At 41.9% G+C, this 24,136-nt stretch overlaps 1 protein-coding gene across 1 annotated transcript in view; it reads left to right on the forward strand.

Annotated features, from left to right (window-relative positions):
* Positions 1 to 24,136, forward strand: part of JAKMIP2 (janus kinase and microtubule interacting protein 2) — a 387,006-nt gene that overhangs the window by 298,597 nt on the left and 64,273 nt on the right. Inside the window, exons 13-19 of the mRNA XM_069244668.1 lie at positions 2,129 to 2,191; positions 5,248 to 5,346; positions 6,601 to 6,699; positions 8,354 to 8,407; positions 12,079 to 12,144; positions 12,661 to 12,729; positions 13,687 to 13,764. Of these exons, the coding sequence (XP_069100769.1) occupies positions 2,129 to 2,191; positions 5,248 to 5,346; positions 6,601 to 6,699; positions 8,354 to 8,407; positions 12,079 to 12,144; positions 12,661 to 12,729; positions 13,687 to 13,764 (528 nt within the window). The remainder of the gene's footprint in view (positions 1 to 2,128; positions 2,192 to 5,247; positions 5,347 to 6,600; positions 6,700 to 8,353; positions 8,408 to 12,078; positions 12,145 to 12,660; positions 12,730 to 13,686; positions 13,765 to 24,136) is intronic.

Consider the following 24,136-nt stretch of genomic DNA (forward strand, 5'->3'; position numbering starts at 1 on the left):
TGAGGTTCCTTTGTGGTTGAGTCACTCCCACAGCTACTAACACACCCACACAAACATTCACACACCCACTCACTTACAGAATCAGACACTCATGCACCCACTCACAGACCTACTCAGACACTCATGCAGCCACTCACAGACCTACTCAGACACTCATGCACACAGTAAAGATCCACTCAGATACTGATGCAGCCACTCACAGACCCACAAAGACAATGACACACCCACTCACAGACCCACTCACTCATGCACCCACTCACAGACCCATTTAGACACTCATGCATCCACTCACAGACGAACTCAGACATTCACTCACCCACTCACAGACCCACTCAGACTATCGTACACCCACTAATAGACCCACACAGACACTCACGCACCCACTGGGAGAAACACTTTCATACCCACTCTCACACCCTGAGATTCCCTCTCAAACCTACTCTCACACCCAGACAGACATTCTCAAACCCACTCTCACACACACATAAACCCTCTCACACCCAGTCTCACACCCAGACAGACCCTATCACGCTTACTCTAACTAACACTCAGAGATACCCTCTCACACCTATTTTCACACCCACAGAGACAGTCCCTGCAGCTAACTCCCCTCTGCATGGGTTTGGGTGGTTATGGAGGGCCTGGACACAGTTTGTGTATGGTTTTGTGCGAGTAAGTCCTGAAACTAACTATAAGGTCCCTGTAACCATGGTTGTTTATGTGAATATATATAGATGTATATATATATATATATATATATATATATATATATATATATATATATATATATGCCCTCTCTCTTCCCTTGTTCAAACATGAGAATGTTGATTCCACAAAATGCTTCACTTTATAACCACATGCATTAACTATGTGCCCACTTAGCCTCAATAGGTCCCTGTGGAGTTACAAAGCTGAGTAATTGAATACTGTTAAACCCAGAGGATAAACAATGCTAGATGCTAGATCTGGTTCTACTACAAGGGGACACAGACAGAAGTAGACAGAAAGTTTCCATTAGAACCTATATGTGGAACAATATACTATAGGTGGGAAACATATCCTCAAACGCTGCACAAGAAAAAACTGTGAGATGCAATCAATTAGGCCCTTTGTAAGGGTCAAAACCTATTATAGAGTGATACACAATGACTGAAACAGGCTAGGTGAACAGCCTTTCATGCCATTCCCCTGGGAATGTATTCTGTCAGGGTGACAGAGTAAAGTACTTCATTGCACAGAGGGAGTCCTCACTCTGCCAATTTTGAGACATCTGCTGGACCAGCGGAAATCTCTTTTATTTACAGGAACCACTGTCACAACAATTCCTACAAATGTTGTGAAAGTTTGATGGACTGCTGGAGAAATCAATCAGTGTTCTGGTGCAGCGCAGCTAATCACCCGTTAGGGCCTCAAGCTCAGCATGACAGAGCAGTACATCAAGCTTTCAAATGTTTTTTATTTTCAAAACCAAAATCCCAAAGCAGGATTTTTGTTTTTGAATATAAAAAAATGAATGATCCCATCACCACAGTAGTTTTTTCCCATGGCATGCAGGTGATTTCATAGATTTCAACTGTCCCTTACCTCCATGTTTTACCAGGCGGTGACGGACAGTGAAAACTTGCCATTTATCTGCCCACCCTAAAAAGGGCAGGTGGAAAAAATAGCAAAACGTCTCATGGCCATTTCTCTTTTGGGCCGTCAGAGGTGTACGTTGGTGGCTAAGATGGAGTAGTCTCCTTCATCAACATACTGAAGGTCCACCTGATTCTAAATGAGGCGAATGGACCTTCACCTTGGTGGAGAGGGTACTCCCTCGCCACTGAGATGGTGTACTCTCTCCACCAAAATCTAACTCTGGCCCAAACTCTCTCTGCGGAGAACCACTGGTGGATAAATCACAACTGTAGAGCCCTATCTGCACACAGAACCAAGAGTCAAAGTAGTTGTAAAATCCTGCAGTATATGAATCCCCTGCAGGATAATACCATAAAGAAGTTTTGCTTACTGTGTGGTTTAATACTGTAAATGGTCTCTCTGCATAGGTTCTTGAAATTAGGGTGATTACTCATGTACATGTTCACATTTAGTCCTCGCCTCATTTCTCCACATCTTTCTATTCTCACAGGACTCTCATTGGGTGGAAGAAAAACAGCTATTTATTCGGCGGAACCAGGAAATTTTAGAAAAGGTACACTGTAAAACATAAAAGTATTTTGCAAAGCATAGGTTCAGTGCTGCAACAATATTTTGCCACTGAAAGTAGATGTTTATTGTTACTCAACTGAATTGTGCTCATTTTATGAACCTCAGAAGAATGAAAGCATTAGTGAAGTTGCAGGGATTCAGATCTGTTACCACCTAGTTAAGGATTGTTATTATTTTTCGTTTGCATACTGCACAAACTGCCATTATTTTAGCTTTCAAGCACTTTTGGTATCCTGGAATCACTTTTCAAATGTTCCATCAGTTTCCATTGCAGAGCAGTATTAGATTAATTGGTCCAAAGAACCATCAAACTGCCCCTGTAAAAGTAGCTATGCAAATTTGAAGGCAGTGAAGCAAAAGGTAGCAACTATTGGTGACAGATTTCACACATCTTTAACTGGTAGCAACTTAAAAGTTGGATAGAGCACATGAACATAATAGAAATTACACAGGTGTGTTTATTGTGGTGGGCATGAGTCTGCAAGAGCAACAATGGTAAACCCCTTCCTATTCCCTGCTGTGTCGCCACTCTCAAGAGAAATCACAGATCTTCCCAACTGAGCACCTCCTGTCCATAGGAATCAATGAGGCCTGTGTAATAGCCTCAAAAGCATGCTGGTATGAGAGGGACTCTTGGTCTGCCCAACAACACGATAGCCCTGCTTAGGATGTCAGGACTATAGCTTTAGAAAGTGCACCTGAATTCTACAGGATGCAAGGAAGCTTGTTAAGATGCAGGCAGCCTAATTAGTTGGCACCAATGCTTTGAACCTGTAGTTGATCTGATCGGGGATTGGATGTAGGTCCATCTGTCACAAACTAAGGTTGTAAAATGTAACATGACTCCAGCTGGCTGAAGAGCTATACCTGTAAAAGACCTGTGAGGACCAATTGGTGCTTTCAGAATTGGAGTTGCTTGTCCTTTCCAGCCTTGTAGCAAACCTGAAGTTCTGGCAATGGCCCTACAGGTGTATGATCACCACCGGACAGGAAGTACTGTCCAAGAGGCATTCCTCAGCTGGCACAGAAGATCAGAGAATTACAGATATACAGTCTCAATCCTCTAGAAGCCCTTTACCCGAGCTAGTGGAGAGTTACCAAAGCAATGACCAAGTGAAGCTGGTCTTCCCAAAAGCCTTAATTCTTCATGATAAACATATGTCCATGAAGCAGCAGGTCATCACTGAGACTGAAGGCCCTTCCCCTTTATGGTATCCTCTAAGCTAAGTGAATTGTGAACATATACCCATTAAAAAGCCTCAGTCCTGGGTGCTGGAACAGTATCCCTCTGTCACACTCTTACCCGCATCTACTGTGCAGGAGTGCAATATTATTCAGGATCATGTATACCTTATCCTGAGCATATGACTGCAGACAATATGGTCCGCTTTTGTAACTTTGGCCCATTCAGGTGGAAAATATGATTATTAAAGGGTACAAGAAAGTCGAAATCACCACTAACATCATGAGAACTGATTATGGTGGTTTGGAATGTGAGGTCTCCCATCTGAGTGGCTAGCGATAATGCCACCATTTTTATTATTGATTCAGAAATCAGAGAGTTCCTAAACATAACAAGGAGACAGACAGATAATCCCAGTATCACAATGAGTTTACAATTGCTAGACTGCAACTAGCAATTTCAAAGACATAGCAGTTTAAGGAATGGTTTGGGGGTCACCTAGCAAACTGATATGTTACCCAGTACCTAGGTGGCCCAGAGGAAGTGTTCAGCCTTTGGTGACCCTTGAGCTCCACTGCACATTAATAGGATGTACTGGTATCCTGAGGAACTTTCTAAAGACTTTCACAACAATGGACCACTCCAGAAATATCTTTGGTGCTAAAATATTGTTGCGATTGGCAGGTGATATTTTTGACTGCATTGCAGTAATTCAAACTGCTCTGTGGACCACGAAACAGCACCATATAGTAAAAGCTCCAGACTAGACTTCCCCTTTCGGACCATCTTACCCTGGAGAGCCAAGGAGTCTTACCCAGCTTCCTACTCAGTAGAGAAAAAATGCAATCTCATGATGAGATTGCTAAGCGATGATGCTCCATAGGGAACTGATTTTACATCAAGTAAATGTCCTAACATAATTATGGATCAAATATATAATTCATTTTTATGGGGATGCTGTATTATGAAGTATGAAGATATGTGTGTGCTCGTATTGTAAAGTTATAACAGCTATACAATAATGATATTTAAATTGACAAATTGGTAATGCCAGGTGATCTTTAGCATTTGGAATACCAGTAATACCCTAGCCATCTCCTAATTTGTTCCAGAACATACATTTGCAGTTCATGGTTTTGCATATATATATAGAGGGCTGGTGCTTCCATGAAGTGAGGTAAGACAGCAGCCTTAGGAAATCATCCAGAGGTGGCATGCAATTGCTGGAAAAGGCTGAAAATTGTCCTTTTATAGGTGTTTGGGGCAAACGTAAGCCAGCACATTTTTATTTTCCTAGAGCACTGAAAATCCATGCACTGTTCCTGCTTACATGCACACACTCGTGAAATCTGCAGTGGATGCAAACAACAGAGAGGGTCTGGCACGATGCTGTTATCAGCCAATTGAACGTGGAATGAAACTGCAGCAGTAGGATGAGTCCTACACTAAAAATCAGAAAGGTAACAGAGTTTTAACATTTAAGAGCTCAACTGATTTATGTGCAAAAACAGGTTGATTTTGGAGTAAAGAAAACACGAGTTCAAGACTTTCTCTTAATGGTCGACATGCTTTGTGAGTCTGTGCAACTACCTCAATCTATTTCAAGTCTCAGTCACAAAGCTCGGAATTGAGAGTTCATCAGAATTTGAAGACTTCAGCTGGAAAGTCACTACATGCATGCCCCAGTCTTTACTGGAAAACTCTACTCCCCGACACTCTAAGATTTCAGAAACTTGTAATCTGTGCATATATAGCCCGTTCAGTGACTGCCGTGGTGTGCTGTGATCTCTCTTGCTCAGAATGACGTCTTTATCAATTTGTAAGTGTGAACTTAACTCTGAACCTTTTCCTGGCAGATAGAGAAGCTGGAGATTGAGAACAACCGACTGCAGCAGGACCTGCAGGACGCACGCGATCAGAACGAGCTGCTGGAGTTCCGGAACCTGGAGCTCGAGGTGGGACATAGAAAGGCTTAGGTGGCGGGTGAAGACCAGTATTGTTGAGGAAAACCTTAATATCTCTATCCGTTGACAGCAGTAAATATCTGACCATCTCAAAAGGGTTAGATTGGAGTTTGAGTGCTCGCAAATGTACACATGTAGATATTTCTGGGTGTTCCCTTCGCACAATTTCAAGGCAAAGAACACTTTGAACACCCCCTTCCCACCTACTGAGTGGACTTTAATACAGCAAATTTCCCTAAAAATGAAGCAGAGGCACCTGCAGTAGTAGATGCATTTACATCTAGTAGGAGTCCTTTGTGAACTCCTGGTAGGCATAAATGGAGGTAAGTTTGGTAGTAAGTGTCTGTGGCCGAAAATAGTTTTGTCAACAGGGACCATGTGAATACAGATTCAACCACAATAGTGACCATAGAAAATATTTTGGCACAAAATAGTGATATTCTGTCACAACGAGGCAGTATCATTTCACAATAATGGGATAATCTAGCAGTGTAACAAAATATTCTGGAACAATGGTAGCATATTCTAAAACAATAAAAACATAAGTGAATAACTCCACTCATTATTACTCAATATTGTTTAAATATGAATTATATTAATCTGCTCACTCATTCTAAATTAAAAGGCCTGACAGAGCCGTTTCGTTATTTAAAAATATGTAATTTTTCATTACAATGCCTCAGTTGCCAGCAGATGTTTTTCCTTTCTCCACAAAACCTATACCACAACTCATCATATAGTTGTGTCTACTACGGTTTCTTAGAAAGCACCCATATTTCATCCTCCTTCAGCAGAGTTAAAAAGATTGCATCTGCTAACTGCACGTGTTTCACTCTCATTATTCCCATAACACGTCTCCACCAAATGACACAAGAGCTATGCCCACTTTTGGATGCCTCTAATTTGTATGTAGAGTAATCCATACCAAAATAAATGGTATCTGATGCATCTGTGTGCTGTATGCCAGAGATTTGTAATGTTAGTGGGGTTTTACAGAGTAGCACTATGCACCCATCCACATTATTTCAGCCCTCTATTTATCAGTGCAAGCAGATGTGTATTTCCTCAAAAACAAAATATTAACACGTTTCCTTCTCCATTAAAGCAATCAAAAATACCAAAAATGAATAGCTTTTGGAAACTGGTGCCATCAGAAAGAGCAGGTGGTAACACCGTGTCACTGATGAACTTACTCAATATTTATGATTTTTCTGGGTTGTCATATCTGCCATTGGTATATTGTAGGAGCGAGAGAGGAGGTCTCCACCATTCAACCTGCAGATTCACCCCTTTGCTGATGGTGTCAGTGCCCTCCAGATATACTGCATGAAGGAAGGTGTCAAGGTAAGGAGGACTCTAGTGCTCAGGGTGACACTTGTTGAGCCACCGTAAACATACACATCTTTAATTAGCTGTCGTCATCAGCTGTCCGCTTCATCAGCTCTGATTCTTACCACAGCCAAAGCACGATTCTGTACAATTCAGCTTCCTCCATATCTGAAGTCATTGTGTTGCCCACCCTTGTGTGGGATACTCCACGAGGAGAGCTCCTTGAAAGATAATTTGCTGGATGAATACAACTGTTGCAATGATTTATGTGTTTCCTGAATGTTCACAACTGATCAATATATCTATTCTCCCATCATTTTTTCTTTTTGTGGAACGCCAATAATAAGCACCTAGCTTCTATTCTCCAAGAGTGTACGAGCATCCTTCCAGTTTGTGTGTGTGCATTTGTGATTAAGTATGTTGATGCGACAATATGAAGAAAAGCTTTTGCCAGCAGACCAACAAGGTCAGCCCACCCCCCACGATCTGCCCTTGAAGCTACCTGGCTGGGATGCAGGCATAGAAAAAAAACGTTGCCTACCAAAAGCCATGATATCATGTCACTGAAAACTCGTATCATACCCAGCCACATGGCATCCCTTCATAAAGACTACCAGAAAGCAGCCTTGAATCCACATCTGATTAGAAAAGTGCGAAAATGCATGAAAAGTCAGCCTAAAGCTGATTTGCTTGTGTCCAAATGTCTGAACAGCTAATTGACTACTGCCAAACTACCAGGAACTGTGAAAATAAGGAGAAACATCGCTCAAGAGAAATGAAGAATTTCTATAGAACAAAATGTGCTTGGTGCCCTGCTTCCTGTATTTCCAGGACTGGGGCTAAACACCAAGCCTGGGACTGCCCAGGCAGCTCTCGACTTGAAACTTAACAACTTTGATCAAAGTAGAAAGCCAAAGAGCTATCAAAGGTCCATAGCAAAACCATTACTGATTGTTTCCTGTGAGAGAGGTTCCAAATGTATTCACAAACTTCAATTTAACACCTGAATGCAGGATAAGCACCAAAGCTGGACTCAACTAAGAGCTATGACTGACTTTGTATCAACAATGCCATTCTTTCTGATTGATTTCCACGGCTCCACAGTTTTATAGGTTATTTATTTTCATGTAATCACTCTTGGTGGCAATTGTTCTTTCTTGTGACTGTAATATTTGTGTTACTCTATCCAGCTTCAATGATATACAGATCTTCAGGAATCAAGAAGCTTTGGTGTTGGTGACACAGCTTCAAAGTATAGTTGAAAGAAGACCAGCTACAGGGGTAATGGCCCAGTGCTGATTGTCATTCATCTTATTGCAACCTTTACTAGACTTGCTTCAAAGGTAGTGCACAAAAACCTAGCTTTCTGTCACAGGGTCTCTACGCTGATGTCTACGCTGGTATCAGTCATCTCATGTCGACAGATCCCATGCCACTCTAGGAACACATTCAACCTGAACTTACTTCCGCATGGATCCTACCCCATAGCTCATGTTTGGAATGCAAAATATTGTACCAGCCATGCTTGCTGAAGACATTAAGTAAGACTGACTGTCAGAGCTGAGGCCTTGTCTACCCAAGTTCCAGCTGTGTACCATTCTGTGAGCATTTAATTTAATATGTATTGAAGTGGCAAGAACAATACTGGTTTATTTTCATTTTCTTGCAGGATGTCAGCATCCCCGGCCTCATCAAGCAGTTAGATATTCTGGGAGACAACGGGGTGAGTATGTGTTTCGTGGAAATGTTTGATGTAGAATGTAAAAGATTTTCCAGTGACCTAAGAGTACTCCAAATTGAGGCTAAGGTTTCTTCTGAATTCAATAAATAAAAACTGAGGAAAATCCTCTAAACCTAGGGGACAGTCTATTAGATGGTAAGGACCACAATTCCCCCTCTATGTATCCGATACACATCGGGGGAATTGTGGTCCTCTCTGTCTACGAGTTGAAGTCCTCTCTGTCTACGATTTCTTATGAACAACTGCAAAATAAGTGGATGTGGCCAGGACAGACGAATTCATAAGTAGCGTTTACTGTTGCTGATGACATATTGAGTATAAATCTAGGGAGATTGGTATAATTGTTACAAAAGTATTTTTTGGAGAAACACAACATCTTTGCCAAAATTACACATATTTCGCAAATGTAGGTGTGTGAAAATTGTACTTAAGCGCATACCGCCTGTACAGATCACCGAGATATTTAGGAGAAGTGCTCTCAGCCACAGTTTTATGGTTCCTACTTGAATTTTTCGCTTGAGCTACTCTCATGCGGGCTAATATTATCTATATTAGTGATACCATGAAATGGCAAAGAATTGATTGAAATTCACTTAACCTGACATATAAAAATTTCACAAGATTTCACCCCTGTAATACATTTTTTGCCAGGGCCTTGCTATTGCTCGGATATGCTATCAATCTAATTGGAAGCAACTCACTTCTCTATATTTCTCAAATAATATCTAGTTACAAATCTGTAGTTGTAGATAACAGATGAAGTATGGTAGGTCGCTCACGTTAGCACAGCCCCAGTACTTAATTTGAGATGATGCTTGCCAATGGGGGCCACCAGCACTCATTTCTCTGCATTAGACATTTACCGAGAGCAAGAGAAGGAAAACACACAAAAGGAAAGACAGAATAAGAGAAATATGGAATAACTGTCATAAAGGAACAAAGCTTGAACTAGTAAAACTGAAATAAAGGGGCAAGGAGTGCCTGGTAGTGGATTAAAGAAGCATGCAGTGGATTTAATACTTAGCAGTCCTGGTATTCATTGCACTGACATTTAATTACACTGGCTACTGACTTTTAAACAGAGCTTTGAGTGCTGGCACTTATTCTTTTACAAATAAAGCACTGCACAGCCCTTCCTTTCAACAGAACAGACCAGCTCTAGTCTGGCCACTTTAGAAATCATTTTGCTAATCGGGAAATGCTGACTGATTTTATAGTGCAGTGAATAAGGACTTCCCCCTGCAAACTCAAGCTACAGCTCTGCCCTCAATCCCTATCATTGGCATTCCTAATAACAAAATGTATTTATCTAATTAGTGGCGATTTCTTAGGTGCTCCTCACATGCTCCTTAAACAGTGCTAATTTGCAAATAAATACATAACTAAATACATAAATACAAAATAAGATAAAGGCTTAAACGTTTTATTTGGAGCTGGCACTGTAGAGTGCCAGGTAGCGAGGGAAGGGCCAAATACCAAGAATACTCAGTTTTGATTCCAGCTCATTGGTCGCTCTTTCACCACCCGAGACGTCCTGTCTCTTTATATTACTTTTGCCGGTTCTTTTTCATTCCTGCTTTATCAATTTGTCACTGTATTCCATTCTATATCTTTCTCCTCTCTCCCTTTTCTGCCTTTCACTCCACTGCTTGGGGTCTATGTCTGATGATGAAATTAAGGTCCAGTTCCAAAAAATGGATGCCAATGCCCACCATCTGTAACCATCGCAAAAATTAAGCATTGCGCTTTGAAGCGCTAAGTGGGGAAATTGTTGAAAAAGTGAGAGAGGGGACACTCTGACCAGAGAGGAAACGATCACTCAGGTGCATTCCACAGGTTTGTAAGTCACATTACAAGTATCTGTTTGTCCGGCATCCTTAATGTACCCTTAATGGGCCCATTGCCCTTTGCAAGTGCCTCTGAGACCCCTGAAAGAGTGAACTCAAAGCTTTCATTCTGTTGCCAATTCAATATCTTGGAAAGTCTGAAAGAAGAGTGTCGTATTCTCTTCTCATGTTTCTGGCTGTGGTATAATCTGTGCCGCTTTAGCATATTTTTGGATTGGAATTTAGTTTAGGTCGGAAACACGGGCCAAGGTTCTCAAACAGGCACTGAATAGCCATGACTGGGCAACTGAGCCCTGTGGAGCTTTACAGGACATTTCCTGTGTCTTTCATGTAAATAAACCTAGCTTTACTTGTTGTTTCTGTTCTAGCAGTAAATAATCCATCGAGGCTACAACTGTCCCAGTTATGCCCATATGATCCTGTAGACATTGGAGAAGGGAGGGATGGTCAATCTTGTACTCCTCTAAGACATAAAGTAAAATGAAAGATGAAAATTGGTCTTCATCTGAAGCCTTCAACGGCCTTTCATTAATGCATGCATTAATGCATATTACAAGTGCATTTTCGATGACTTTAGCCGCACTCAGGGGATTTGAGATGAGATATCCTTAACACCTGCCTAATTTGAAGCACAAAAATCATTACTTCCCAAAATGTTTTTCTAACACCATCCACCTGTTTCACTCAAGTCGTGACAACATGTAATGGAAGGGTGAGTGGTTAACAGATCGTAGAAAGGCTGGGATACATTTGAATATTTGTGTTAGAGTTACACCTGCACTTCAACTACACTGAAAATCGTTTCATAATTCTGAGTGCACACAGGCTCGGTGTTGCTTGTTTCCATACCTTCTGCAAGTAGGAGAACAATACTCATTACTAGGTCGCATCATACTATTACCTGCTAGTGTGAAAGGTAGCATTCAGAATTTACACAATCTCTTGAGGTTAGATGAGCTTCTGGAGTTTCAATATGTATGTACGGTAAACTCTTCACATAACATGTTTTATAGGACATTACCATGGATAACTGTGATCATATGGAGGAAGTACTTCCCTTTTATCCTGGGGCTGTTTAGTTTTTCCTGAAGAATCATCCTTGACAGCCATCTTGCTTATGTTCCAAAGGATGCCTTAGGAATCTGTTCTCTTTCTCTCTAAATTCTTTATGAAACCTTCTGTCTGACTTAAAACACAGCCAGGAAGGCAACAAACATCTCTATTAAATAGGCTTAGTGCACTATGATCCCACTAACATACACTATGACATGGAGACCATAGTGAATCAGGACGACAACAGCAAAGTATAGTGTCTTACACGGCTCAAGGAACACCTCTGCAATATAATTGAAGTAGTTTTCTCCCACTACCAATAAAACGTTTCACTTCTTCAAACTAAAAAGAAATATAAGAAATAGAATCTAGTGAATCACCTGACCACCTGATTTCCAATAGGTCACTCCATTACGTGTTCTACTTGTTAGCATTCACTTTCTGATATAAACACTGCCAAGAACATGCAAGGAAACCGTTAGCTGTGTACTTTTGTGGCTTACCATTCTTGGTTGTTCCAGGCTATATTCGTTATAATATTTTAAACGTTTTTGTTGGTGTCCCTCTCTAGTATTATGAGCGAGTAAGTTAATTAGTCTGTGCCCAACTGCTGCAATGTTGTATTTTAAACATCTGTAAATACAGTCTAACTTTTCATTTGTAGTGAAGTTAGAATTATGCTGTCCGTTTCAGCTCTGTGACAGATAAGGACCTCTGGCTCTTTTTCTAACTGAATTGCTTCTCTCCATACAGAATTTAAGGAACGAAGAGCAAGTCGCTATTATTCAGGCGAGCACTGTGCTGTCCCTGGCAGAGAAGGTACAGTCCTGTTGTTTTATAGTCACAGTATGTGTTCAGTACTGCTTTGTTATTGGTGACAAGGTACTGTCTCATTTTCTCTGGTGGACAGGGTACAGTTCACACACATCACATCGCTCCGTGGTCAGCTGTTGATGGATATTTATTAAGCGATCACTTTTCCTTGCTCCAAACTATGATGAACCTCCCTGTGTGATCTGGTTACGCTGTGACTCTTCATATGGGATCTAAAGGGAAACAATTGTAATTTCCAACCTCACTTTGAAACTCACAATGGGAAATTTAGTTTCTTAAGCCATTAGCTCTCAAAATGGGAATTTGTAAAACTGTATGCAGATTTGCCGCCTAGGAGGAAAATCTGATGGACATTCATATCAGCCTTGACATGTTGACTTTGTAGTGATGTAACTATCTGTGCAGGGGAGACAAATTTATATGGTTGGGTTGAAAATCATAGTAAGATTTTATTTCACTGGGCTTTTCTTATTTATGCTCCTGCTGTTTGTTTACTTCTAGTGGATCCAGCAGATTGAAGGTGCCGAAGCCGCTCTGCACCAGAAAATGATGGAGTTGGAGAGTGACATGGTAAGGTCATCCATACAGTTCTCCTTTTTGTTTGCAGATAGTGCTGTGGGTTCTGCCTAGTACCAGAGAAGTGGCTGTAATTGTGTCAGAACAGCAAGATTGCCAGGGAAGCATGTCTAGAGGTCGACTAAGAAGGCTTCGCATCAGTAGTGACATAAATTCCAGACTTTTCCATAACACATACAGGCTATAGGCCTGGGCTTTATGTAGGTCTAGTGTTATTTTTTCTTGTTTTGTAGATCTTAGTAGCAAAACAGTGGCAGTTTGCAGAATGTAATTTAATTGTTCTACAAAGTAGAAGAAAAGGTGGCTAAAATACGCCATGAGACACAAAATTACCTTCCAGTTTCATCAATTTCTTATGAAACACCACGAAATGCAAAACATTCATGTGACTTCCCCAATATGGTAAACCCACTTAATTTCACAAGGTGGAACAGTCTTGTTCTGATCGTGAAACTCCTATGCTGGCAAACTTTTTGCATTTTATATTTTAGAGGAATGCTTCTACAAACTCTAACTTGGTATTCTTTATGTATTTCGCATCATCTGCTTTGACCCGTTACTTACATATAGTTTTGTAGTTAGAGGACGTGTTCATCCCTGACCAGCCACCTCCCTTTTCTAAGATCCCTTTTAATATCCCTTTGCAAACTTTGTTGCACTTCGGACGTTGCCCATCACCTTATAGTTGAGAAAAAATGATTCATGCTTACTATATAAAATAAATGTGTACATCTAGGGACCCTTCTGAATCCCAATGGAATGCAGGCAATCAAGCATAAGAAAAAAGGTTTTGTACCATGAAAGAGCAGCTTAAAATGTGATGGGTTCCCTCAATGGAACCTTCTTCTGTGGGTAAATTTGAAAAACTTAACTTACCTCCTTTCGTGGTAATGCACACTCCCTGATATGCCATCCTCCCTGACCTCCTTCTTTTTTCCACTGGTCAATTAGGAGCAGTTCTGCAAACTGAAGGGCTACCTGGAGGAAGAACTAGACTACCGGAAGCAAGCACTTGATCAGGCATACATGGTGAGTAACAATCTCAAGCTAGCTATGGACTTGTTGTGGTGATTTGTCCTCTTGGCAGTAGGATCTGTGACCTCTCCATATGTGGAAGTCACTGGAAGGAGATTTGTGGGTGAGGTTCAATAAAGAGGTCTCTTACCACGGCCGACTGTGATTCGCTTTGTCACCGTCGACGTCCGTGTTTGGATAAGATCACTATCTGTAAAGTAAATTTGCATGGGTTAGGGTCAAGAATCCCCATATCTGACTGTAAGGTTTGAGGAAAAGGCGCAGTACGGCTTTCAATTAGTGACATTCGGAGAGCATGTGGTCAATGCAGTACAAAACAATCTGATACAGGAAGAGTAGGAACAGCCGAAATCCGAGGAAACGCGTTTGTAGAATGTGTACATATTTTTCAGACTTCTGAAGAAATGGGGTAAAATAAGGCCGAATGAAACCTGAAACTACAAAAATAATGTCAAAAAAATAAGTTAGTCTCTTTCAGTTTGATGCAAGAGAAATACAACTAATATTAATAAACTGCACTCATTGGCTTTATCTTTTAACATTTCTGATTTTTAAAGCTGTGTATTGCATCATATTTGGTGCTGGTTCCCTAAGGTCCAGCTGCAGTCTCTTAGTGACCTCATTCTAAGGTCCCTGGCACCTCATATGCCTCTCAGGATTATTGCACTGGTTGATACAATTGTTGTGTTGCACTGCTTGTTTGGAGCAAGGGTTGGTGCCAAAGGGTACAACTGCAAGAAAAGTGATTAAATCTGTTCCAGAGTCAGGAATGTAGCCACTGGGGCACATCCTCCTAATGTGTTCGCTTTGGGAGCAATGCATGGGCTTCCTGGACAAATATTGCAGTAATTGTACCCAGACGTACAATGAAGGCATCCCTTTAACCTGGCCCAGAACACATCAATACCTTTTCCATATGGATTTTTGCAGAACTGTTTTTTTTTTTATTTTAAAAAGAGCTAATAAATCTGGCTCTGTCATCATCATAAGGGCCTCCTTACTGAGTTCTATCCCTCTCTATTTCATTTTGCTTTGACTTCCACATGCTTCAGACGTCAGTATGGTGAAGATTGGGCAACAAATATTCACCAGCTGACAGAATGGCTTAATGAGTTAAAAGTTTGTTTTGGAAACGTGGGGGTATAAGTGTCATCTTTTTACCCAACACATGAATTGCTGTTACACTAGGGTGGGGCATTTATTGAGTGTGGTAAGTACCTTCCTTTTAAAATTTTGGCCAAGAGAGAAAGCATAAAAGGCAGATTTAATATTTATAACGCAGAGATTTGATTTGTTTGCCTTTTTACTACACCACCCCCACACACCTGATGAATTTTGCTAGGTTTTATTTATTGAAATCTGACAGGGGAAACAAAGGCGTGGCGTAATTATTGCGCAACACGGAAATCCGACTTTAACCACCTAGTCATAATCAGGCCTTCAAACCTTCCAAAAGTGAGTAGCTTAATACAATACAATACAATACAATTTACAGATAGTGACACTCGTTATTTACATTGTTTACAACAGCAAAGTAGTTAGAGACGCTACATAAAAACAAGTCAGTGTACAACTGGCTTTAGCATAACACTGTGAATGATTCCCACTGAATATTTTGCAAACAGGGCCTACGAAGACGTTTCATGACTGTTCTTCAAAATGAACTCACCCGAAACGTGAAGTTTTGGGTACAATCACAAGATACATTGGATAGCGTTATTTACCAGACATGCAGTAATGCTGGCCAATCAGTAACAGTGCTCGTTATATTTATTTCATTACCAGATGGCCGTTCCCACATGGTCGAATTGGCACAGCTTTTAAACAGCTAAATATTTAGAGTGACTTGGAACATGCTCCGTAAAAGAGCAACATACTACTTTGTTCCTGTCTCGACGCCGATGGTTTCATAGTCTGTCAAAAAGGCCGGATGGATATGTGTCCCACAGAGAAACAAGCATTTGCAATGCAATGGGTCTCGCGTTTGCTCGAGTTAGAGCTTTTAGCATTGTAAATTTCTAACTGGACATTTCTTGCCACATAAATTGAAATTGACATAAGCAAGTAAATTCAAAGCTCCACTGCCGCCATGAGTGTGAATGCGAAGGAGAGACACAACAGGAAAAAGAAGTTTGCTCGCAGTCAAACATATCAGCAACGTACAATTATCCATGTAACAGGGTCAGTCCATAAGGCGGTAACAAAACTGCTCCAAGGCGGGACAAACATAAAGCATTTACCAATGTCATCAAAGGATTTTTGAAAGGCAAGTCCACGAACGAGTGAAAGTGATAGGTGTGAGGTGGGCGCGATTAAAGACCCACATAGATGCCAACACGCTGCTATGCTCAGCCACAAAAGTGACTCATTGATGTTACATCGGCCTCTGGTGTTCACTGTGAGTGAATGTAGTTTTGACTGAAATCTTGCCGTTTTCTAATCCCACTGTATGCTTGTTGGGGATAGTGAATGCTTAGGAAAAAACACAGGCTCACACAACAAATTATTTAAACAACGGAAAGGAAAACATTTGGTAATTTAGTGATCTGCTTATCACCAAAAAGCAGCCATTGGTCAGCGTGCATCAAAAAACAGTATGGGAACTGTGATGCTGCATGCAGTGGGGGTGGGGTCAGTGAGCATGGGACAGAGTCAAAGGTGTGGCTATAAAAAGTGAAATATTCTGTAATTTATTTGGTTTTTCACCGTCAGGTAGCTACTTATAACACAACATGCAGCTTAAATTTAAAATAAATAAAACAAAGTTGCTACTCATTGGGAAATGCACTATAGTACATTATAAAACCTCTATTAGTTAATGCACTGCAGAGGTCTGTGTGTAACCAGAGAGCCACACAATTAAGTCTTGGTTGGTGCAGTGGAGAAAACTGACATGTATTTTTAGTGCTAGGAAGTCACAGCCTGTGACAGAAAGCACTGTGAATATGTAATTCATTTTTTCAAACTTACAATACTGTCCCTTCAACACCCCCAGGTGTAGTAAGTGTGATATAAATTTAATTACCATTAAAGGCACACACTTCACAGCACAGTTGTTAACTCTTTGCACTACCACTCATAAAGAATAAATATTTCTTAGAACAAAGCTTCCAGTGATTAGGTCAATTAAAGCCAGCAGGTCTCCCAGACATCTTTTACATTTGCAAATTAACTCATAGAGCACATTTGCATTTCTTTCAGGGGAGCAGGCACCCTGGCAGGGAATGAATAGTGTTTAGCTGTCTGCCGGGCTTCAGTTTCACCGCACAGGAGACACTTCAACTGAGCAGCATTTATTCTGTTGGAATTAACTGTCGGATGGTTGTCTTTTTGCAAAAAGTAGGGGAACGGTGTTTCATAAATCATAAAGTATGGGCACATTGTCCCCCTACGATCCTGCCACCTTTGAACACTGAAAGTGGCACACTTTTGTGAAAACAGCTTGAAGCCATGCTTGCCCTCACTCTTTGCCCTTATGTACACAGGTAAATCAGAACCTTAGAGCGTTTCTTGCAGTGCAAACATTCCAAATGGAATTTAAACTAGGATTCAATTTCAGTTAATCCATCTTCCCCTAAAAACAGACATAAAAGATGCCAAGCCAAATTCAACATACTATCAAAAAATGATTACATCAGAAATGTAATTACTAACTAAAGCGTTTTTTCCAAGAAATAAATTGCCACCATTTCAACAATACGAAAAGAAAAAATTAAAAATCACTCTAAAAATGGCAAAGTAGTTAGTATTTTGATACCATTCTGACTAAAATTAATTACAACCACACAAATATAATATGCTGAAAACAAATGCAAATAAAAAGAGGCTGGCTTATGTTGTCTAAAATATAAAGTTCGTATTTTTTCACTTATCTTATATCCTACTTTTTTCCATACCCATTTTGCGGTGTCTCCGGGTTGTAGGTGGTGAATTTGTACAAGTACATAAACATTTTTAAAACAGAACTGATCTATTTATTTTAAAGTTCCTAACAATGAGATCAAATGATACTTTCTTGGCTCTTGATACAATAGACAAGATAATACAAAGTGCAAAGCAGACTACAGACTGCTGGTCACTTTAACTGAGAGGAAGCTTGTCCAAACAGTGGCCAGCTTTCTGAAATACTACTGAGAAATAGCCATTACCTAATCTGAAGCGTCAGCAGAATTAATGTTGTGTATTTACAACTAAAGTGAGATATGGTTCCACACCCTCTGTTGTAGATAATGCAGAGTGAGCTCTCACCTTTCGCTTGATAAACTCGGTACAATCCCTATCAACACTATGGCCCTCATTACAACCCTGGCATTCAAAGACGACCAGGGCTGTTTTGTCGATTGCACCGCCAACAGGCTGGCGGTGCAATCTTGCCTATTTTGACCGCGGCGGAAGCGCTGCGGTCGCACCGCCGGGACCGGCGGTTTTCCACCACTGTGGTCCCGGTGGTCCCGGCTGTCCCGGCGGTCCTGGCGGTTGTACTCCGCCAAGTTACGAGTCCTCTTCCAGCCAGCCTGTCCATGGCGGTAGGAACTGCCATGGACAGGCTGGCAGGAAGGGGAGTCAAGGGCATGGCCTTGGCATGGGCAGTGTAGGGGCACCCAGGCACAGCCCCGCACTGCTTTTCACTGTCTTCACAGCAGACAGTGAAAAGGGCGACGGGTGTAGCTGCACCTATCGCACAGCTGCAACACTGCCGGCTCCATTTGGAGCCGGCTCCCATGTTGCGGCCCACATCCCCTCTGGGCCCGCGGAATGTCAGAATGGGCATGGCGGGAGTGTGGCCGCATTGGCGGCTGCACGGCGGTTACAACTTTGCCAATGTTGTATTAGGGGCCTATATAACGTGTAGATCAAAGTGACTTCATCGTGTTTTCGAAGGAATGCACAATTGTTTCGAGATCAGAAAATAACTCTGACCTGCCCAAGTTAGTTCATACCATTTTAATGTAGTTCAGTAGTGGAATTTTCAGGGCATTATCTAATTTAAGACAGCTGAAGATCACCAGACGATTGAAATTAGAGTCATGTATAAGTCCAAATCTAAAACCACAAGAGGCCAGAGTTTGGATGATCCTCCAGACAGGTATACCAGTGACAAACAGAGGGGGAGCAACTAGAAGGAAGAGCCAACAATCTTTTCAGAAAAACATTTTTGCCTTTTGGATACAAAAAACATCAGTGTAGCCCCAAGGTCCTGCACCGTAAGTAACCACAAATAAACATTTAGGCCCATATTTATACTTTTTGACACAAAACTGCACAAATGCAGTTTTGCATCAAAAAGTACAGCATTGGCTTGCATCATTACAGAGCGCCAGCCGGGTGCTAAATGTATGGAACCCCGAAAGGCGGGGCAAAGTGTGGGCTACCGTTAAAAAAAATTACGTTAGCCGGGTGCGGGTGGCGGTATGGGAGAAGGGTGTTTTGCACCCAAAAAATGACGTTAGGCTGGACAGAGTAAAAACAAAAATGCCTTTAACCAGCCTAGCGTCATATTCTGATGCAAAACCATCCATACCACATGATTCCTGTCTTATAAAAGACAGGGGTCATGGCAACCACCCCAGTGGCCAGCACAGTGAACAAGGGTCCCTTGGGCCTGGCCATTGCACCCTCTGCCATGTAGGGGACCCATTTCAGGACCCCCAATGGCACTTTAAAAAAGTTTGAAAAGTACTTACGTCTACTTACCCTACTTACTGAAGATGAGGTCTGCCATCCTCCAGTGTCCCTCTGGTGGGGGCGGGGGTGGGGATGTTCCTGGGGCTTGGGGAAGGCACCTATGGACCCATTCCATGGTGTCTGACCACGGAAATGGGTCCACAGGTCCCCTAACGCCTGGTCTGATCCAGGCATTAAATAATGGTGTAAAGCTAGCTTTGCACCATTATTTGGCCCCTCATCCCACCCATACATTATTTTAGCACAGGGATAAATATGGGGCTATGGGAATAGAATCATTTTTTAGATAGGAGCGCCTACCTTGCATCTCATTGATACAAGGTAGGTTCACGCATCTAAGAAATGGTGCAAATTACAATATTTGTACATTAGACGTGTCTAATGTCAAAATATAAACATGGAGTTAAGTTTGCACCGCATTTGTGTCACAAAAATGACACAAATGTAGCGCAAAAAAGGTATAAATATGGGCCTTATTCTTCTTAATGTCCACCATCTGTTTCAAACGTTTTGCACCTACTTTAGAGGCAAACTTACATATCATCTCCAAAGACCTACTAATCTGAATTTTCTGAGATTGGGCAAGTGATGCCAGTTAGGGGCACAGTCTAATGCGACACCTAAACAAGTAAAATTCTGGAACTTATTGATCCTTACATAACAATCATATAAATTTAGTTGCAGCCGCAGAGTCACAGGTCATAACAAGTGCTTTTGATAAGTTTATTTTTTAGGTCCATAAAAAGAACACAGGAGTACAGGATTTTGTGAACCCCAGTAGCCGAATTGACCTTAAGGGCCATGTCATGGGAAAAGAGCAACACAGGAATAAGTCATGCACCTGACTATGGCATATCACTTCAGCTATCCACAAAGACCTTTCTAAGTCATTATTGTAGAGTGTAAAGAGAAAGGTTGTTAACATGCGTCCCTGACAAAGACCTGCCTCAGCTTTGAAAGCATCAACACTTTACCCATTGAGCCCACACCCAGCATTTGCTGCTATATCAGAATAAACATGTTAAAAACTGTTGGTTCCTGCGCACCTAGAAAAAGCATAATTGATCATAGAATTGAGCAATGGCCTCAATCAAAGGTGCAGCTTTTACCAGGTGCAATTGGAGTAATTTAGTAATTTCATATTACTCATATTACGCAGAATTACTAATCAATTCTGCCGTTCCGCTGGCGGAATTAAATTATCACTGTTTGGTTTTAAACAGTTTAATAACTTCTGCAGATGAAAGTTAAATATGAAGTGATTTTTGAACGTAGAGGGACTGCTCTCTCTTTCAGCCCTGTTTAAATCACTGCAGTATAGTGTATACCCCTCAGCACCCTTACATACATATGTAAGGATGCTGAGGGGTATGCACTGGAGCGGATGGGATACCCCTCGATGCACCTACATAGTTATGCAAGGACATCAAGGGATCTGCACTGCACATTGTGCTGGCCATTTCTGCCCTTGGTGAAATTCCATGGATTTCCACAGAATGAATAACCACCAATTTTGCCCACCCCTACACAGCATCCCCATTGCTGTGTCGCATAGCTAAAGAATAAAAAAAAACTTGACATGGTCAAGCGCATCATTTTGTACTTGCGTGCACCACATGTGTGTGTGCCTACAAAAATGCGCAGATTTTTTTTTTTTTTTTAGTTACATATTCCAGTCAAATCAGTAATTAAAAAGAAAATAAAGAAAGAAAGATAAGAAAAGTAAAGCATATTTTTATAAAAGAAACATTGGGTGGAGGCAAGCAACATTGGAGGGCGGAGCAGTGTTGGGTGAGGAAGCAACACATGAGCGTAGGTGAGGATGAAGTAACACTGGGATGAGAGGCTGAAGCCACAAAGTGGGTTGAGTTGTAAGTGAGGAATGGAAGCAAAACGGAGGGTGCATCTGCAGAGAAGAAACATGGGGATGCAGGTGGGGGGATCAAATGAAAGACAGCAACCTGAACATGGAGGGGAGAAAGCACACAGACAAGAAGGCAACAAGAGTTGGGGAGAAGCACGAAGGTGGAAGAGAGGAATATGGAGAGCAGCAGAGTGGCTGCGAAGCTCACAAGAGTGATAGTGGGAAAACACATGCACACTCATAAAGTGTTTAAATGAGAAGAAAGATGTAGTGCATAAAAAGTGAGCAGCAAAAGGGTACAGTAATTTGTCTGTGCTTAAGTGGAGGGTCAAACACAAGAAGAGGAAGGTAAGGCCACATGTGCTAATATGAAAGCGCCAATGAAGCCAACCACTGGTAAAAACAATGGGCAGGCTCAAAGTGCACTATAAGCTAACAATAATTCTGGCAAAAGACAGCACATGTGATGTTTTAGGTGAGACCTAAAAAGTGACACAGTCTGTTTTCAAAATGTCAGCCATGATGCAGCAAGCATAGTAAAAATGTGGGTTATATTTGTATTTGATAACATTTTTCCTACATATGGATTTATTGTCTGCTTACTTTCACTTCCTGGGGTTGGTGGACATTGAAGCGAACAGTGTAGTAGTTAGAGAGAAGAATGTCAAAGTCACTGTTAGAAATGGGGTCTTTGGTTGGCAGTCAGGTTACCCCCTGTCCAAGCAGGGACCATCACTTCAGTCAGGGTAAGTCACACACAATCCAAATCATCCTGTGCCCACGCTCTGGTAGCTTGGCACTGAGCAGTCAGGCTTAACTTAGAAGGCACTGTGTAAAGTATTTCTGCAATAAATCATACAATACCACCATATAGCACCTAAAAATACACCAAAGAGTGTTAACAAAATAGATAATATTTATCTGAGAAGATGCAGGTCAAAACGATTAAAATGCAATAAGTAGACTGTAAAAGTGATATAATGTGTCTTAAGTCTTTGCAAAACAAGTAAATGTCTCTTAAAAACAATAAAGGTCTGTTGCTAGCACAAAGTACATGGTTTGCGTTCAAAATCTACGCAAGGGACCACAGAGGAGGCGATGAATGGAAAACGGGGAAGGTTGCGTTAGTTTCGCCTTCTTGCACACGGATTTGCGTCGTTATATTCCACACAGGGAAAGGCTTTGCTTTGATTTCTGGTGCGCGTCTTACTTCCTCTTTGAGTTGTGAGTTTTCTGGCGCCCGGGGTCTGTGCGTGGAATCCTGGGCTTGCGGAGCGAAGTCACAAGTGCTGCGTCGATCCAGTGGGCGTTGTGTGGAACTTTCTCCTGCACGACAGGCGCTGTGTCATTTCCTCTCTGAAAGTCGGGCTGCGTTGTCCCGGGTCGGCTGTGCGTCGATGTGGTGGGCTGTGGGTTGAAGTTCCGGTCGCAACGCAGGTGCCACGTCAATCTTGTCCTTGCGAAGTCGCACTGCGTTGTTCCAGTTCGGCGTGCAGTGAATTTCTCACCGCGGGGCAGGCTGTGCGTCGTTTTTAGGAAGGCTGTGCATCACATGTTTGCCGCACAAGGAGTCCAGTTGCAGGAGAGAAGTCTTTTTGGTCCTAAGACTTCAGGGAACAGGAGGCAAGCTCTATCCTAGCCCCTAGAGGGCACTTCTGAGCACAGTCAGGGAGCAGCAAGTCAGCAGGGCAAAAGCAAGGCAGCAGTCCTTGACAGAAAAGCAGTCCCAGTGAGTCCTTTGGGCAGCCAGGCAGTTCCTCTTGGCAGGTCTAGTTCAGGGATTCTTCACCAGCAGGTTTCTTGTCCTGACGTGCCTGTGAGGTAGAGTGTCTACCCCAAGAAGTGTCTAAAGTCTGTGGTTTTGGGTCCTCTTCCTTTACCCATTTTGGTCATTGAAGTAGGCTTACTTCAAAAGAATGTCTCACTTGATTGTGAAATCCTGCCTTGCCCAGGCAAGGCCTCAGACACACACCATAGGGCAGGAGCCTGCATTGTGTGAGGGCAGGCACAGCCCTATCAGGTGCGAGTGACTACCCCCCCGCCCTCCTAGCACAGATGGCTCATCAGAATATGTAGGCTACACCCCAGCCCCCTTTGTGTCACTGTCGGGAGAGAGGTGCAAACAACCCAACTGTCACATTACCCAGACAGGTAATCCACAAACAGGCAGAGTCACAAAAATGGTTCAAGAAAGAAAATGCCCACTTTCTAAAAGTGCCATTTTCAAACACACAATCTCAAAACCAACTTTACTAAAAGATGTATTTTTAAATTGTGAGTTCAGAGGTCCCAAACTCCACATGTCTATCTGCTCCCAAAGGGAATCTACGCTTTAATCATGTTTAAAGGCAGCCCCCAGGTTAACCTATGAGAGAGATAGACCTTGCAACAGTGAAAACCGAATGTGGCAGTATTTCACTGTCAGGACATATAAAACACGCTATTATTTGTCCTCCTTAACCATACACTGCACCCTTCCCATGTGCTACCTTAGGCGTGTCGTATATGTAGGAAAAGGGAAGGGTTAGGGCTGGCAAGTGGGTACACTTGCCAAGTAAGTTGAATTTACAGTCTAAAACTGCACACATAGACACTGCAGTGGTAGGTCTGAGACATGATTACGGGGCTACTTATGTGGGTGGCACAATCAGTGCTGCAGGCCCACTAGTAGCATTTGATTTACAGGCCCTGGGCACCTCTAGTGCACTTTACTAGGGACTTACTAGTAGATCAAATATGCCAATCATGGATAAACCAATTAACAGCACAATTTACACAGAGAGCATATGCACTTTAGCACTGGTTAGCAGTGGTAAA

This window comes from Pleurodeles waltl, chromosome 7 (genome assembly GCF_031143425.1).
Source record: "Pleurodeles waltl isolate 20211129_DDA chromosome 7, aPleWal1.hap1.20221129, whole genome shotgun sequence".
Taxonomy (NCBI): Eukaryota; Metazoa; Chordata; class Amphibia; order Caudata; family Salamandridae; genus Pleurodeles; species Pleurodeles waltl.